We start from the raw sequence: 19,663 nt of genomic DNA, 5'->3' as shown, positions 1-19,663 counted from the left end.
TTCAGTCGGTCCCAAGTACACCGGGGAAAGAAATGTGGGGTACTTGAAAGCTGATGTAATGATCGAATCAACTGCTGTCAATTTCCCAGGTGAACCTTTGCAAAAAGTAAAGACTTGTTAAAGGCTGACGTGTTTTCGTATTTTGGGAAAGAGAAACACCTAGTGGCTAACGTGTGTTACAGCCGATGACTGGAAACCAATAAGATAATTGCATATAGTTGTTGTATAATATTATTAATGTATTTATTTGTGTCTGTCAGAGGGACTTTAACTCAAACCCAGTTGTCCTTGACCAAATGACCGAAAACCAAAACCGTCAAAATAATTAAATAATATTTTCATTTAACGACCTGTTAAAGTAAAATTGCAAATCTGATCAAAATAAAGCAACATTTGAGAAACAGCATAGCAATATTTGATTGGGGGGGAGAGAGAGAGAGAAGCACGAAACCAGTAAACAATACAAATTTTCAGAATACACTTAAAAGACAATAGAATTGTAAATTTATCGTTGGAGTTCTTACATGTATTGAATACAACCCACCATGAAGCATTAAGGTTAATCAAAACTGGCATTTTTCTTGGAAAATGCCTGGGGAATAGTTTAGTCAGTGATCAGTCCTTTGGAAAAGAGTTTTTCTAAATAAAAGACTTTCTGTTTTTTGGTTAAGTAATGCTGAATAGAAAAATATACCACATTATTTTAAAAAACTACGTATTCTACTTTTAACAAAACAGAACAAACAACAACTACAAACATACTATAAATGTTTTGTTTTATAAAATATGTTTTGTGTTTTGTTGTGATTTCTAGAAATGCTGTTTTTTTTCAAAATACATTTTTGAATGTTTTTTTTACTCTTTTTTCTTGTTTTGTATTTGGTTGTGTAGTGTTTTATACCTCAGGACCACCTGTAGTACAGGGAACATGGGAGGGAAGCATAAATTGATATAAACATACGCATCAACACAGGCTCATACTTCATAGGAATCTCAGGTAAATTTTACAGAAAGGAGGGTTTAGAGAATAACAGACGTCAAAATCTGAGTATGCAGTTTCACTATATGTGCACACTCTGGAGGAGATCTTATTGAACTGAACTGGAATATGAGAATGTGCCACTTGCAGCCATCTCCAGATGCCATCTCGTATATAATGTTTTAAGTTAGAAATTATCTTTTGTCAATGATATAACCAAAAGAGCAGTGAGTGAGGCACAACTAGGTAGGCACAGTAAAAGATTAAAAAATTTTAATTTTCAGCCATTTTCAGCAAATTTGACATAAAGAACACATTGTATACTTGAATTTCAGAGAAATGAGGATACATGACATGAGTGGAGAAGAGCTGGGAAGGGTTAAGATAAGACTGAGAAAGGGATCAAGGAAGAATACTTTCACGGATCTGATCTCAGCAGTTCACAGCACGAACATTAGAGGGTAGCATTGGATCAAGATAAGGGAGCATTCAGTGAATGTATATTTACTGTAGCTGTGGAAATGGGTGAGCTTTCTGGTGCTTGGGCAATGTGAGCAACCTTTGTAAACAGTGGTTAGAGCAGGGTGATCTGCACTGTCACAGAGGAAGAAAGCCTTACTTTGCTTTCATTAATGTTTAACTGAGGTTAATCGCATTTGATTAATAATTCAGTGGTGTCTCATCCAATCCAAATCTTTCAAATAGAACAATAATGTGTCAGTTTTGCGGGATGGCTTTTTAATGGGCTCTTTTTTAGGATGACACGCAGCTCAAATTAGTCTGTGGGACTTTCACTAGCATTTTTTCGCTGCATATCTACATCTTGTCAACGTTGTGTTTCATAGGAACATGGGTCATTGAAAATGTTACAATTTGTGTTCGTTCCAGCAGGAGAAATGATGCATCAAGCTGCCCGGAGATGTGCGGACAGTCATGCAATCAATAGTCAGTCCTGTTGCTGGTCTTCATAAAACGTAAAGAAACAACCACACAAACAAGCCGTGGATGCACTTTCCACAGTGGGAGCGTTTGTGCGCTGACCATGGTGCTGAAGTGAACCCACATTGGAAACAGCTCAGTAAAAACACCTTAGCGTGCTGTCTGACAGACATGGCGAGAAAAACAGCCTCACGTGGCAGTGCTTGTCTCTATTCAGCGCAATAATTGTTTGAATATTCGCGCTTTCATGTCTGTATTAATAAGCTCTGTCGGTTACGTCGAAGATAGAGACCCCGCTGCTGTGTCTGTGCTTCAGCACTTCACACCATTCCCAGTTGCTCCAGCCCACACTCCTCCTCCGGCGAGCGGGGCGTGAGCACAGGGGCTTGACTGACACATGCTGCGGAATTCTCCCCGCTGTACGACCGTGGATTAGCTATATGCTAATATCGATAGGAGAGAGGAGCCAGTGGAGTCTGAACGGGCTCCTTTGCAGCCATGGCTGAAGGTGGAGAAGGAGAGGATGAGATTCAGTTCCTCAGGACTGTAAGTACATTTCCGGCCGCTTGCACTTGAAGAGCTGCTCCGGTGGTTGAGAAAATGTGTGTAGCTCCCTATTTCATGTATGTGAGATTCATTCTGTCGATTGCCGGCCACTTTCCTAAATTGGTTCGCTGCTTTAACAGGTAGCCTTTGATAACCCCCAGCCTTCTTGCTGATTTTACAGGCAGTGATTGTGCTCTATTGTTTTGCGCATCGCTCACTGACAGCTATTGTCTTTTCTGCAGCCTCCGTCTCAAGAAGTTAACAGCAGCAATATCCGTGCCGTGGAAAACTAACCTTTGCACTATGCTGCTTCCTTGTTATCATCATGTGTCCACAATTGGACCGAGTCTGAGAGTACACACGCTGTGATTTAACTTAAAGTAACTCACAGAATCAAACGGCTTAATTGTTGCTCTGGCATCACTTTTGTCTCTTTGAGGAAAATGGGTTCTGAACCAGCTGTGTCATATATTAAAACGTGGTAACCTTGCAGTGTAAGCAGCCTGTCCAGACAGTCACCCCAGGGCTCCTGTACACCAGCAAAAGGTCTATGCAAATGATCCAATGACAGCATTTTCTAATCGATGCAGTATGGTTGCAGACAAGCCAGACTACTCATGTTGTTTCACTTGTTGGCTGCGAAGCCTATATAGACACACTGTAATGCATGCTTATATAAAGGGGCAATAATTTAAGATTACACAGAGGCTGTACATCATTTGCTCTTCTTGGCCACAGCTGCGCTACAGTGGAAATATTTGCTGCTTCGTTGAGATGTATTTCTTTAGCTGAGGTTGAGTGTTTAAGCTTGAAAATATGTGACACTTCCCACTGTTGACAAAGATAGATGATGACATGATTGGCTCATCCATGGACAAATGCATTTAGAACCACATCACGTCTGAAAATACACACTTGTCCAGGATAGATGAAGGAGCAGAGCGCTGGAGGTCTTCTGGCAAGCCCCTGAGGACAGTAGGAGGTGTTTGGTTGCACATATCACTGGCACTACTGCTTGTGGTCTCCCTGTATTAAGCTGCTCACAGATGTGCAACCTGCTGTACACTGAGGCAACCACAGTGCTGATATTCACATTTTATAGCAGTCCTATGATACTTTTGCAGCAATTTTTTCTTAATTTTTTCTTAATAATTAGATTTAACCAAACAAAGTGAGCACAAAATTTCCTCCAGGGAATCTTGAACAACAGATTTAATAGAACCTCGACTAAGACAGTAAAAACCATGCTTGCAACCCTGGTGATGATCTTAAAATGTATCTTCTTTTTTTAACTTAGAAAAAAAGCTGAAGCCTTCTACTACTTATTTGTCCTGCAGCCCTCCCAACCTTTTAACCGCAATACAAAGAGGTCACCACATCAGCATGCCTGCCACTTCAAAATAGAGTTGACATTTCAGCACCATTTCTTCTCATTTTGGGCATTGAACTTAAATGCCACTATAGTCCTCAGTCAAGATTGTTACACACAACCCTCTCTGACAGTTGTAGTTTAGTAGATTTATATTGCCAATTTGTCAGGTGTGCGGTGGTCATTTTCCTGCACGTGTTACATAAATAGGAAATGGCTGTTATTTTAAAGGAAACTAAACAGCTTGTTGCATCACTCCATGCTGAAGCAGCTGATGATGATGATATTGGAATTGGGGTGCTTTGAGCAAGCTTGGTGTTCATAAGTGTAAAAGTGTGTGTCTGTGCACGCGCACGTGTGTGCTGAATGCAAATGCTGAGCTGGAGCTGTGTGGTGCAGTCAGGCTGCACCAGACGTGCCACAGCAGAGCACAGTGCAGAAATTATTCATCAGCCAAGCAAGACACACAGCTGAACCACTCCAGCCTAGAAGAGAAGAGCAGCTACAAGTATGAATGTATGAGAACATGTGCATATGTACAAAGACGTACATTTTTCCATGGCGCGTAGCTAGAATCAGTCCTGCAGAAACAGATGCTCAGCTACACAGTCACACAGTCCCCATCCTTGCCTTTACATTAGTATCACTTAGTGTGTGTGGGAATGTAAAGACTTATTTCTTGCTTGCATTCAAATGTTGACTGTTATTGGAGTCAAGGAGCTTGATAAAGCAGTTTGCAAACTGTCTTTTCTACAACAACACAAAGTAATTTCCCTGGAGTGGTAGCAGAAATTACCCCTGCCGGACCGCTGCCTATAAACCCAACTCAGTGGGAGGAGAGCAGAGGAGGAGAGGGAAAGAGCGAGGCTATCTCTCAGCCATGGGTAATTTGATGTCGCAGGAAGAGGAACGGTGCTGATTGTGAGTCAGGAGATGCAGAGAAAAGCTTCTCCCACAAACTGCTGTTTAATGTCATACAGCTGCACAGAGAGTTCAGTGAGCCTGCATATTCTATTTGTCCTGTTTGTAAAAGTCCTCAGATGCACCATCCCTATAATAAGAAACATAGTGAATAAGATATCAACTGATGGTTATGTTGCTCTGGGTGCTTGTTATGTAAACTTAGTTATCTAAATGACTTGCTTTTGTTATATGTGTTGTGTTGAGGAGAAGAAGAAGAAGGAATCATGACAAACTTTTGTTCTTGGCACACTCTGCTTTTCCTTTTGTTTAATTTAAAATCATCCTGACAAAAGAACACGTATTAGTAAATGCATGGTGCAGCATCCTACACACACACACACACAGCTTCTCTGTTGTGAGGATCCCTGCTAGGCGAATATCAAATTCTGGGGATCTATTAGCAGTTTGAGTGGGTGTAGCGACTTTGAAAAGGCCAGACTAAGGCTGTGACTAATGCACTGTGGCAGCACATGGCTTGTTTATGTGAAGGCACAAACCTCACTTTGCATCCAGGCGATGACTGTCGATGCAGCAACGCAGAGGAATAATGCAATGAGCCTAAACAAGCTGCTTCAGAAGAAAGACCAAGAGTGGAAGAGCAGAAAAGAGCTCATTTTGGCTGGACCTGTGCCTTCGGAGCTGGAGCTATGTACACCCTGCTGGGTGTCTCTTTTGTGCTCCTCTGTTAATGTTGTGCTTTTCTGTTCTTTTTATGCTCTCTTCTTATTTCCCTTTTGTTATAATTTGCACTCACTTGGTTCACTTGTCCTGATTTCCCGATTTATCTCATGAATGACTGTAGCTTTGTGTGCTGTGGACATTTATGAGTAATGTGTTCATCTGAACACAATGCAAGAGGTAACCTGCTATTTTAGATAGTGGTCTGAGAGCACCCGTGAAGGTGATCCAGAGGCAAGCACAGTCATCTTTAGTGAGTCAAAATTATTTTAGGACTAATTTTATTTACACAAATAAACAAAGCCATAAAAACAAACAAAATGTGCAGGTGAGATGAAGAAAACCCAGTGGGGGGTTGAAGATAAATCTCACCTCATTATATATAAAAAACAAACAAACACAAAGGTAATGTTGTCAGACAAAATAAACAAAAATACCACAGGTAGCGTAAAATGTAAATGAAACAACTCAGGAGTGGGTCACTGTTACACATACACATAAGACATAAAACCGAAACTGTCTGAAAGCACTTTATATAAATGAGTGATCATAAATGTGTTTACAAATATAGAACATCATTTGAGTACAAACATCTCCATAAAGCAAACATAAATACATACAAGACCTGAATAGTAATTAAGTTTGGCTCAACAAACATGTACCAGGCCTATATTTGAAAGTGCAGTCGGATGTGTAGTGAGTTTACTTGACTCATATAGTAATTGTGTTCACAACTGTTGATAAAATGTGCTTCACAAGACATACGAGATAAAGCAGGCAAATGTGGAATTTTGAAAATGCAAGTTTGACATTTATGAATGTTAAAAAGTTAAATAAATTCAAGCTAAATGAAGTGAGGGACTGAGTGAGCAACCCTGCAGATAATTGTAGCAATGCTGCAAAACCTCTTCTGCAAAAAATTGAGCCTACGAATGTGAGTGTGATGATAAGGTCCCCAAAACAATGTTTCAGTATGTGAGGTGCAGATGAGTTATGCCATAGTAAAAAGTTTATGAAAACCTCTGATAAACTAGACTTCAAACGTTATAACGTTGCATCATGAGGGATTGTTATTTTGTTGCAAAACCCAAATTCGGATGAAAAAATGTGTCCTGACATTTGGCTGTAGAATACTTTGGTAGACGGAGAAGTTCACGGTCAACTCAGTGACTGTAAGGCGCCCAGGTTCCACGGCTGCAAACAAGCACAAACCATCATCCCTCCACCTCCGAGCTTGACAGTTGGTATGATGCATTTGTGCTGATAGGAAGAGTTAGATTTTTATGGTGCTGTGCCTTTTGATCAAACATCTCTGCTTTGATCATTGCACTTGTAAATAATCTGATGAATGAATGAATTATGAACTTCAGATACTTTGGAAGGTGAATTATAATCCTACCCAGATGGATGGGCAGCAAGAGTTTCCTCTGTAAGTTTATTGCTGATGTTTTTCCTCCTTGACATTGTGTTATCTCATACCTGAATGCTCAGCTTTTATAGAGGTGCTCACCCTGGCTGATGATCAATTAACCAAGTGCATTTAATTGGAAACATCAGTTTGCTACTTGTCCTCTTCATTCCCACTGGAAGCAGTGACAATGTACTTATTTTTTCACACACTGGTCTTGCAATTTTGCTTAGTTTTTGTTAGATAAAGGATGACACAGTGTAATATGTTGTGTTGTTGTTAATCTGAGGTCATATTTATCAAATAAGAACCAGACGCATTTTATATCGTGCGTTAATACATAAAATCCTAGAACTTTAGGCAGTGTACTGTCTTTTTCACATGACTGTAAGTTTAAACTTGTTTGCACAGGGATTCATAGTCACTCCTCCTGTAGCTCTGTCACATGGCCTGTCTCTAATTATTTGAGATTACCATGAAATTATTCTCCCAGATGGGGATTCAGTTCAGCACATCCCTGCATTCTACTTGACACTAAGGAAGGGAACTTTAATGTCATTATGATGAGGTCTGCTGTCATTTCATGGTTGAGTTATAAAAAGTAATAGCTCAGCTTCACTAGCAACCAAAGATATTTTGAGTCTAGTGGTGCGGATTCGAAACTAAGAAATCTTCTTCTGTTAATGCAAAGCGTCGCAGGTTATATTTCCTTGCCTGGTGTTGTTTGAATATGTTTCTGCCAGCTGTTATGTTCACAAGTAATGTGTATGAAAATTAGAATTTTTAAATTTCTTTTCCTGTACAGGTTGCAATTAAACTGCAAAGATAGATCATGCATAAGACATCTCATCGATCAAATACTGTATATATTATATGTCTGTGCTGCACATGAACATGAAGTATACCACTGCCACTACACTGCAATATTGATTTTTCTCATTTTGCTTATTAGCTTGGCCTAAAACTAATTCACAGTTCTCAAAATCGCACTTTCAAAAACTCAGCTTGCAGAAAAGTGAGAGTGTGTTTGTGTGTGTGTGTGAGGTTTTAGATTGGATGTGTTGTTCAGAAGGAGGCTGTTGTGTGATGAAGATGGACAGATCAGATAGGCCTGTGATGTAGAGGGAATTAAGCCAGCACGTCTGCCCAGAGACAACCCAGTGTAAAGCTGCTGTAATGAGCTATTGATCGTGGCACTAAATGAAGAAATTTCCTCAGCAATGTCAGTGGCATGCAGTAAGCGGGCCTGATTGATGGAGTGTTTTAGAGAATGAATATTTGATAAGGCAGTGTAGGAAGCTTCCTCCTATGGAAGACCTTTCCCCTGTGGTTGAGGACCTCCAACATGCATGCCATTTTTGTTTTCAGCTACTGAATCACATGGTCTTGATGTGACAGTGCTGACTAATGCGCCTCAGATGTGTTCAGTTATGTCACTCTGCTGCGCACTTACTGTTGGATGTTATGTGGGAGAAACTTTTTCAGCATCTTAGTAGATTCAGCTTGCAATTATATGGAACAGCAGCTGCCAATCCTCTTAATATTTTAGCTCTTTTGACAGTTTAGTGGTAATCTGAACAGTCACTAAGTGGAAACATATTATTAGTTCACATTAAAAACATTGACGATAACTAGGTTGGGTGACATGTGTCAAAAATACTCCTCAAATTCCTTCCTTTTTGTGTTAGGGGGCACTTCATCATGTTTCTTCATACACAATATTCTGAGTCATCAGTGGGGGATAATGCGTAAATTGTGTCTACTCTTCCTTTCTGCCCGCCCTGTCATTTGGAAATTATGTTTCTTATTTAAAAAATTAAAAAAAAAAAAAAAAACATACTTTAAACCCCAATCAGTGTTGCTAGTGTGACCAGAAACAAAATAATTTGTCTCCATTATCTTAAAAAATACCACTTACCCTGATGCCATGGTGATGCTTGGTTTTCTTGTTGTGTATTTCAGCCACTTAATGGTTAATGATAACCATGGTTTGCTGCTTTGGACTACAACATTGTACTGTAATTAAGCCAGCAAGCGTCTCAAACACCATAAGGCTGTGTGCACTTGCCACACAGGCTGCACCACCTCCAGTCACCATCGTTAGCTGCTGCCTCCTCCAGAGCTAGCAGGTCCATCTTTGCTTCTCTTTGCTGTAGGTTCTTGGCAGTTTATGTTGGCTCTTTTCTCTGAATTTACTTTAAAAAAAAAATCTTTATCTATTTGTTCCAAAACAAAATCTATGCTCCCTGCAAATTTATCCTAGTTTGTTGTTCCCTCTCCTTTCACTTGTCTCTTTTTGAATTGCTCTGTCATAGATCAGCTGAATGCAGGTCCATTAGTGAAGGTTCATTTCACAGGTAAAAATTGTCTGGCTTTCGCCACATGACAATAACTACAGAAGCTGCTGTATTGACTGTAAATGGGTTGCAGTTGTATAACCCTCTCTAGTCTCAAAGCTCTCAACTATAAGTCACAGTCACCCATTCATACACAGATTCATATCTTTCTCTGACATGGATACAGTAATACTAATGCAACTAGTCTTAGGGAAAGTTAGCAATTATCAGAGCAAACATTACTGCCAGTATTATTAGAATGAAATGATGTGCACTTAAGTAAATGACTAAACATAATATGAACAAAACTTTAATGCATTACCTTGTCCATGAATCTAATTTCTTCCTGAGTCACAGCAGATCATTTTTCATTTACAAATGGACAATATTCTCGCCTGATGACCGCTGGGATAGGCTCCAGCCCCCCCACGACCCGACCTATGGATTAAGCGGGTATAGAAAATGGATGGATGGATGGAAATGGACAACATTTCTCCTAATCCCACACTACGGCATAACATCAAGAATATTCACCGCTTATTATATCTTTAAGTGACAGACCGCAGTAGTGGCAGAAATTATACATGTCTTACAGAATCTTAATCTTAGCAAGAAAAGCAACAGAAGCTATATGGGCATTAGTTACAGACCTAAAGATGTTCTCGTTTTTCTGTTGGAGGTGTGAGGTGTGATGAGGGGGGTCCACCAGCTCTCTCGTTTGCACAATGACCAAAACGCTTCTCCACTGGCAACCTTCCACACCCTCACATAGCCTTGTAGCAGAGTGGGTACGGAGGCCAAGGATTCTTTAGTTGATTATATAAGTCTAGTCTGCTGGACACATTGATCTATTTTTTTACTGATATTTTTCATGTTGCATGTCTATGGCCCTGACCGTGACCTTACTGTGCTGTTTATTGATTAATTCATGTACTGTCCTTGGTGCTAAAGCAGCAGTTGAATTTTTAATTGGACCCTTTTTCTTTCAGTCTCACACTTCTCAGTCAGTTTTGTCTTTGGTCCATTATTTTCCCTAACACATTTATATGACAAATCCTCAAGTTGACTATATTTTAGCCAAGTACAGAATGATGTCAGGGTCGTAGTCATCAGCAGTAATATTTAGCTACAGAGGAGGGTCACAGAAACACACTGAAGCTTGTAGTTTCTATATTGGTAAAATACATCTCAGACCACCAATATTTATAGCAAAAATAACGATGGACATTTCTCCAGATTAAGGTTTGAGAATGTGAATGTTTTGTGTAACTGGGCAGTCGAGCAGGTAATGTCACTGACCACAACATGCCTAGTTGCTACAGTAACACAATTTGAAGTTACAATTGAAATTTATGATGTGTTTTGAAAAAAAGACATAAGCAGTAGGGATGGCATGAAATCTTTTCAGTAAGAAAAGGTTTGGCTCATTTGAAACTTTTTAGAAAACAAAACCTTGATATGTTTGATATTTAGCCATGACTAAACAGTTTGCAGCCTTTTGTGAAGATACACAGTTAGATACTTGATGTTGTGTCAGTAAAGAGGGTGGGTCAAACATAGGACACTAGACAGAGAGAAAAGTCATACAATTCAATGTTTTACACCTAAACAACCACACACACTCACTCACTATTAAGGACAATTTAGAGACACCAATTAACCTAACATGCATGTTTTTGGACAGTGGGAAGAAACCCGAGTACCCAGAGAGAACCCATGCATACACGGAGAGAACATACAAATTCACAGAAACCTGGAGTTGAGCCCCAACTCCCCACAAAGTTTCTAAAATCTGGCTTTATATTTTTTTGCATAATCCTGCTAAGAAACACACACATAGGAATAAAGTGAAAATGGTTTGAGAGCTAGAGCTAGCAGAAAACAAAGGGAGTTATGTATGTGGAGAAGCTGATTAGATTACTGGTCTCTGGCGATGCGTAAATGGAAGAGAATTGAAAAAGGTTGGAAGCAAAAAAGACTTGGAAGCATGAAAGTGAGTGATTTTAGAATAAAACACCAACAGAAGCCCCAAACTGTGACACATCACATCTTGGTAAAAAGGTCACTCATTTCACTGAATAAAACCACCTTCCTGAAATGACAAACAGCACTTTTTAGGATTGTGATCTTTGTGCAACTGACATTGCTGTTACCACAGAAACAATGCCACTGCTTCTTATGGTTCCCTCAAATAAAAATCATTAAAATAACTTCTGTTGGTCGTGTATGTGAATCATTCCCCTCCTACATAAAGCAGCTTCAGTATCTAGTGCAATTATGTCTAATGTTCTGTCTCCCCACTGTGCCTCTAATAAGCCATTAGAGGAGTGTTTACTGCTTCAATCTGCTGCTGTTGAGACTCACTTTACAGGAGAAACTTTCTTTAAGCAAGCCTTGGCAATCTACAGAAATTTTAATGCTGGATTGTAATGTCACCGGTGCATGTTACTGATTGTTGGCAATTAATCTAATTGATTGACTGAGTGTGTGTAATAATTTGCTCAATCTTCACACACAATCGTTGCTTTGCTCAGAAATTCGAGCGATGTCTGGAAGGATTCAAGACTACAGTGCATGCAAGGAGACATTTTCACCCCCTTTATTGGACCTTACTGCTGCAGAGTCAACAATGTGTGTTTTGAAGTATGCTCTCACCAGCAAGCAGTGCAAGAGATTCATGAGGGTTGCATTTGCAGCAACGGTACTCTCAGTCACACACATGCTCGCTTAAACCTTCTCTCTATTGTGTTTTCAGTTTTCAACATCATTCCTTTCTAACATATATCGTCTTACTGCCTTCTACTTTCCTCTAGGAGTCTGCAGAGAGAACTTTTATAGTGTGGTTTATGTCTCACCCTGCAGGTGAGGGAACACATCAAGGAAGGGGAGCATTTTTATGCATCTGCTGGGCTGAGCTTCTCTTCAACATTGCTCAGTTTTTCTCAGCCCCCTCTCATCTTAGAGAGGTATTACTGCAGTAAAATAGCTGAGGAGCTGACACTTGAACAAGTCCCTCGCCAGGTTTTTGAGAGCCTCTTCTGAAGATGTATGACAAATCAGAGCGGTACTGGTTCATTTTGGTTGTGGGAGAAATTGCCCTTCAAGAAGCTGTCTTACAACTGTGGGCTCAGATGAGTTGAGCCATGCAGTATGTTTTTTGAGCACAAACATTTGCGTTTTCATGACACTTCTCTCAGAGGGGCATGTTCGTAGGTTAGTCACTAAGTCAGATAATCTCTTTGCTCCAATATTCCCACTCCTTCAAAGTGTGATCCTTTTCTCTGAGTCTCAGCTGTGATTTAGCTGTGATACCAGAACCCTTCACCTGGTTTTCATCACGAGTCTCTGAACAAATTGAGTTTGACACAGCGGTGCCTCAGCTGTAGTTCAGTCTCTGCTCTCGTACGTTCTGGGAGACCGTCACAACTTATGCTCAGAATCTAATGGATGAGTGTACTGAGGAATTTTTGTCAGGTTATGCATTAAAGGACTTTGGCTATTTTAAATCAAAATAAAGTGACGGCACAATCACTGTTATTGCATATATATGGAATAAGTGTACTGTTGCAATGTCAAGGTCTCTGCAGAACAGGGTAAAAGGAATGTCAGTAGTTCATTTAGAATATAAAACCATGTCTTTCCTGGCAAAAACCTTGTAGACACTGTTATCTGCACAGTTTTGGAACTGTGAAATATAATTGAGCCAATAATTATTCATACCTCATGCTAATTTCTTATTTTTAATGAGTCTTAATGTGATCAGTTGGTTTTATCTGACAGGCAACAGGGTGTTCCCTGTTTCTCAATTACTGCCCACTGGGATAGATTCCTGCCCCCTACAACCCTATAAAGTGAGCGTAGAAAATGGATGGATGGATGCATCATTTCCACTGGTATTGAAAAATATCAACAACTTGCTGATGATGGTTAGACAATGCGTTAAGGATTTGAATGATTTATGTTTTTAAATATATATTTATGAAAAATTACATCTCCAAAACTGTCCACGCTAACACAGTCAGACCTGATGTAACATGCATGCTTTTACATTTCAATTCTGATGAATGTCATGAGAGTTATTCTCAAATGAATTTATATTGATGTGATATTGGTGCCTGCCTTTGACTCTGACTGCCTCCCACTGTCCAAAAACATACAAGTCAGGTTGACTGGTGATTCTAAATTTACCCGGGGAGTGAGTGTGAGTGTGTGCCTCTGTGATGGCCCAGCGATGGACTAGAAACCAATACAGGGTGCACCCCATCTTTTGCCCAAGGGCAGCTGGGATAGGCTCCAGCCCCCCTGCAACCCTGAATTGGATTAAAAAGGTATAGAAAATGGATGGATGAACACAATGATCAGATACATACAGTTAGTGTTTTTTTTTTAAATTGCCAACAAAGTATCCCATCAAGAATCCATGGAGCGTTGATGGCAAAGAAATACAACCTCAAACATATGAATGAAGAGTGATACATAATCCCGTGGAGACATACAAGTTATTAGCAATTATACGAACTGTTTGATCGCTGTAATAGCATGAAAAGGCTTGGCAATTTATTATTTATAAACAGTTTGATAACATACAGATATGACTGTTTGCTTTCCTACCAAGCCTTTGATAATAGCTTTCATACATGAGTTGTAGTTATAATTCTACAGCCACCAGCATTGACCAGCACATACCTGGCATATTGATATGTAATATCTTACTTGTTTAATTTGTTTAAAAACTAAAGTGTGTAGGTCAACTGTGGGAGTCACTGCTCCAGCTTTGCGCATACAGTATATCAATGGTGAAGTTGCTGCTTTTGCTCATAAGTTTTTGTACAAATTGCTCTATTTCCAGTTTTTGTCAAGCTAAACTAGAAACATTTAAGCTTAGCATAACATAGCATAACTATGTTAACCTGGAAGCAGTTTAGCTTAACATAAACAATTATGTAACAATTAAGTTTTTGCTAAGCCAGCTAAACTAAGCAAACCAGCTTTGAATGGCACAACATATTTTCTGGATTAACTGCAGTCTTTGCTCATGTTGACATTCTAGGTCAGATATCCAGTACTTCCACTTCCTTGACCTGACAGCAAAGTGTAATTTCCGTTCCTGTACCAACTGGGACTTTCTCTAGCGTCACAGAGTTGAGAAAGGGAGTCAAAATCATGCTTGACTTCCTGGATACAGGAAAGATACTAATTCTTCATCTGCAAATATTGCTCCCCCTTTGGACCTCCAGGAAAGCTCTTCCCCTAAAAATACAGCACATTGCTCCTCAGGAGGTCAAAGCAGCCTGTTTTCAATTTGCTCCACTCTGCCCTAAAAAGTTTCAGTTCCCCCAATAAGCGAGGATGCTGCGTGGACAGTAAGCTATGGTGGAGAAAAGCAGTCTGCTCCTTTTGTTCTCTGGTGCAAGGCTAGTAGCTGCAGTATTGTCACATGTTGCCTCTAAGCATCCCCAGTGTCATCCTGTAGTCAGGGGTAAAGTGCAATAACAACTCCAAGCACATGGAAACAGTGCACACATCTTCACTTCCAGTGTTTTTATTATCATTTCATTTTTAAGTAGCTTGAATAGTTGAAGCCTGAAGCAAGAAATGAGGGGATGAAAACTCTTACTTAGCTTTTCACATTAAAGACAGCAATGAGGCAGAGCAGTGCTGCAAGGTACAATGAAACACTTCACAGCTGGCCTGCTTTGCTCCTTCAGCACTGATAAATGAAGCCAGGCTTAATACATCCAGACCTGGGAGGGATTTAATTTGCCTGCAGAGCTCACTCATATGCTGTCTAAACTTTCCTCTCAGGTTACCGGCTGCACATCACACCCCCATTCTTAATACTCTTTCACTTGTTTAGTATATCCATTGTATGCTGTGACATACTCTTACAGCACGAAGCCAAAAACAGCTCCAAACATTTTGTGCCAGGTAAGATGTAGCTTCACAGTGATTGCCATACCTGTCCAATCTTCAAGATGGATTGCCTTGGTCCATATGGTAGCTGCTGTTCACAGCTGTATAGTGTGTATGGTGATTGGGTAATTAGATTGCCTGCTGTGTTCAGACAGTCCAGGTCTGAAACCTAGTATGTGCCAGATGACTCTTAAGCACACTCACACACAGAGAGAATCAGCCTGAGAGCATCAACTATGGGTAGGACTATTGAAACATCTGAGATTAGATTATCTCCCTGTGTCTTGATGGTATTTTCTCATTTATTTATTCTTGGAATGTCAGCAGAGCTTGGTGTCGATGGTGGTGTAAAGCTGACTCGGGATGTGCTGTTATAGGCTTTTAACACCCGTTAAGAAATTGCATGTGGGCTATAGATAAACATGACTCACTTAGCCTGATATTGTACACCATCATTAGATCTAAAGCACACAGTTTAGAATATGTATTTATTAACTCTAACATTGTAGACCAGGGTGCAGCTGCATGCATTTTGTACCAGCATCTAGCCTCTGACACGGTTCAGTAACAAGCTATAAGGCTGTTATCCTCAGCACAGCCTTTACAGAAGGGTAGAATTTTGACGGATGTCATGATTAATTTGTTGTGTCACCTTGGCCATGGGATTTTAATGATGCATCTGTCTGTTTGTGAGGTCTTTGTGTTCTCTATGTCCCTGTTTGCTTTTTCTGTCTCTTCTTCTCTCACTCCGTCTGTGCACTGGGGTCAGCATGTTCAGTAGTTTGCCTCAAGATGAGCATTAGCACTCCCATTTACACAGCAACACTGAGCCATGAGAACAAAGCCTCTCTCCCCTAGTCCAAAGTTTTTTTTGGTTGTTCTCTTTCTCTTTGCCTCTTCACTGCTGTCACACCACAGTGTGTGAGAGCATTAGGCTGCAAACCTGTGAATCATTCTGACAGTAAACCAGCAGAGAGCTGTAATCTCTACCAGATTATTCTGGAACAAACATTCTTGCCTCAGAGTGCTTCCTCTGATACTAGAGCACTATTACAGGAAAACATAGACGCAATGTCAGACGCAATGTCTGAGATTTTATTGATGCAGATAGTTGCTATAGCATCACAAACTACAGCGTGACTGCCAGAAATTTAGCTGTGTATCCATTCTGAATGGTTTGTACTTTGGTTTTATTCAGATGGGTTTATATGAAGTTCTGCGTATTTCACAGTTAACTTTTCTAAGTCAATGATGCTTGAAAGTTAAGTCCAAGTAACATTTATGTAACACTTATTTGGGTTAGGATTCTGTGTCCACAGAAATATTTTCAGTGCGACTGTTGGTGTTGATGAAAATGAAAACATGTATTTAAAGATACAATGGTTCCTCAAACCGCCATTGTTTTTTTTGTTTTTTTTATAGTGCATCGTTAAAGACAGCAGTTCTCTTCTACCTACATTAGGTTTTTCTTCATGTTGTTGCTGTGGATATATCACAATGGTATATCTCTCAGTTCTGAAATCACAAACAAAACAACAACAACTGCTGAACGGGAAACGTTCAGAGCAAATGATAGATAAATAGAGAAATAAACAAATAGTGAAATTACTAATAAACGGCAGCAAGGCAAATCAGCTCACACAAGGACAGCATCTGGGGTATCATCAGAAACACTTATGATAAGAAACATAACCTGAAAAGAAATCTCTGTTCTATACAGTTAGAGAGAGAGTAGAATCTGTTTTGTCTTATTTCTTTTCATTTCCACTTCATTAAATCAGGGTTAAGTTGCTGCAAGAACATGGATGCATCATCTGAAAAATGCATGGGGACATTCTTTCATTCTAAAATACCAGTTTGTGTGTAGGAAAAGGTGTACATGTGTTCATCTTGTGTTTGTGTGTATGCATCTGGTCCCAGGTCTTTTCTGTGCCCATGTACTGTGTATGTGTGCTTGTGAGACATGAAAGTCAAAGGAGGACAGTGTGCTTGTAGGGGGTACAGTTGCTGTCCAGCTGTGTTTTGTTCTGCAGTGCCCAACCAGTAGAATCAATCTGTCCGGAACAAAGTCTCTGTGTGAGAGCTGGTCTCTAAACAGCATTCACTGGTATCAGGCCCTGGGTAATGGACATTTATTACCATTACACAGCAAAATAATGTCACATGGGGACAAAGGCAAGTGGAGGCAAGTGCTGCAGATTACTGTGTTGGACTGCATTGGGATAGAATATTTTTCCATAACTTCCTTTCCTTTCCTTTCCTTTCCTTTCCTTTCCTTTCACCTATGTCTAGCTGCTTTCCAGCCTCCCCTCTGGGGGCTGCTTGGTGCCCAGTTGGATCAGCTTACTGTTGATTTTTTTTGGCAAAGGATCAAGCTAAAAAAGACAGAACAAATCTGACCTCAAAGGCAGAGAGCTGCTGCAGCTGCAGGAGTGGAACCTGGATTTTATCACCACAAGTCTTAACTTTGATGGGATATACTTAGCAATGGCAATTTCCTCTTAATGGGAGGTATAATTGACTTTTCTTTATTAACTCTTTTTAGGTATTTACATGTCCTGTTGCACCAGAATGGTTTTACTCATTTACTCAGACAGTTTGTACAATAGTTTGAGTGGATGTAGTTCTTGCAGCTTAACTTGATGTAAAAGCTTAATTTATCACATTTTTTACATGGGAGGTGGTGGTGCTGACTGGAGTCAAAGAACCTTGGAAAACCTTTTTTTTATTTTTTTTATTTAATGATGAAACTACTTTTCTCACCTTGTCCTTTGGTTGTGAACTGCACTTCTAAGTTTTATTACTATTATACAGGGTTTATATGATTTCATATACTTGAGTTATTTTCTCTGTAAAATGCCTCGCATGGAATGAGAAGAGGGATTGTGATGGCACAAGTGTAAAGTTCTGTGTGTAACATATAGTGGTAAAACAAGCCTCATGGGAGACATTGGAACAAAACATGAAATACTGAAGCAGTTTATGCCCTGGCACCCTGTGTTCACAAACACCAGTGTGAGCGTTTTCTTCACTTGCTCTGGTTTATTTGCGACTTGGCCAGATATGTTATGACTTTGGCTTAACAGTGGTTATTTTAGTGCCTCCAGGATGTTCAAGCAAATACATTGCCAAATACTCTGCAGCCTTGTGTTGCACGTGATAAGGTTGTGAGAGTGTTCCATGTGCTGATGCCACAAACTGTGCTGCATTATACCTGCTAAAATATTGTAGAAATTTCTTCAACCTAAAGGCTGAGAGCTTTTTTGATTTAGTTTGCTTTTACGTGTTGTGGTACTTGAGAGGAGTAGTTTGTTTTCTGGAGGGCTGGAATATAAACCCATTTGCAGCAGTGATGAAAATGGTGATGGATGAGGAGACTGGAAAAGAGAAAAACCTGCTAAAACCTGCAAATGTCTCCACCATTGTCATTATTCCTATATGCACGTGGAGACCGTGATTTCTTGTAATGGGAAAAATAAGACACGTTGTCATCAGAGTATGCTCATTGATATGCTTTAGCATTACTCACAGGAGTCTCACCAGAGACCGGTGGAGCTTTATGCTGTTGCTGTCTTTCTTACAGACACATCTACACGGTGGAGGTGACAAAGGCATGTCTTCGCACAGAGCTTGGAAGAATGATGTGGTGGGAGAGAGGGAGTATTACAATTGAGTCAATTTAATTCCAAGGTGCCCTTGGAGGCTCAGCTCACTTCTCAGTATGTTTTAAGACGGCTGAATTAATTATGTTTTCTTTAACAGTGCCAATAATTAGCTTAAGTACTGATTTTGAATTATCTTATGTGAAATCAGTTTGTTTGGTTGTCAGTTCACATTTTAGATCAGACTGAAGTATCACAGCAGTTGTTTGATTGTCCGAGGATGAATTCTGTTAATATTTGTGATGTTCACCATGTTTATGCATTTAATTAGAAAATACTAATGCCGATTTGCTGAGGTTAACTCGATGCATGGTAAAGTCCTAATCAAATCTAATTTGACGGTACAGTGTTTATATATGTCTTGCTTTATATCACACTGAACTGAACTGTTATTTTTTAGATATATCATTCTGCAGTTTAGATGCAACTGTAAAATGAGCAAACGTGTGTGACACATCCCTTTTGGTTTTCTGCAGAATGGATGCAGAATAGTGGACAGTGCCTGCTCAGGCCACTGGAGCTGAACACTTTAAGTGTTCTCTCCCAAGCCTCTGTTTATCCATATATAAATGTAAATATGTAGACTATCACACTGCTAGCTGTTTCACAGGAACTTTAAACATCAGCATGTTGGCTCTGCTGTTATAAGAATGATTTTTGTCTTTACAAAATCACCAAGCTGCTAGCATTTATTGACCTTTTGTCTTCATTCATCAATTTATTTGAAAATCTTTACTTTAAATATGCAACTCAGTCACTGCAGCCAATTTTGTTTCTGGAAATCATGGCTTCCTTCTGAAATTTTTCAGAGACAAATGAGCCTGGTGTCACTGTCGCTTTCTCATATAGTGCCGTTTTGTGAGAAACATG

The 19,663-nt window shown here is 39.8% G+C and overlaps 1 protein-coding gene across 1 annotated transcript in view; it reads left to right on the top strand.

Annotated features, from left to right (window-relative positions):
- The first annotated feature begins 2,303 nt into the window (after window positions 1-2,303).
- Window positions 2,304-19,663, top strand: part of LOC140270717 (ryanodine receptor 3-like) — a 104,928-nt gene continuing 87,568 nt past the window's right edge. The window contains exon 1 of the mRNA XM_072365913.1: window positions 2,304-2,464. Within this exon, the coding sequence (XP_072222014.1) occupies window positions 2,417-2,464 (48 nt within the window). The 5' untranslated portion in view covers window positions 2,304-2,416. The remainder of the gene's footprint in view (window positions 2,465-19,663) is intronic.

This window comes from Leuresthes tenuis, unplaced genomic scaffold (genome assembly GCF_036924035.1).
Source record: "Leuresthes tenuis unplaced genomic scaffold, fLeuTen1.0.hap1 SCAF_15, whole genome shotgun sequence".
Classification (NCBI taxonomy): Eukaryota; Metazoa; Chordata; class Actinopteri; order Atheriniformes; family Atherinopsidae; genus Leuresthes; species Leuresthes tenuis.
Note: the sequence above shows the minus strand (reverse complement) of the source record. Positions and strands in the feature narration are given on the sequence as shown.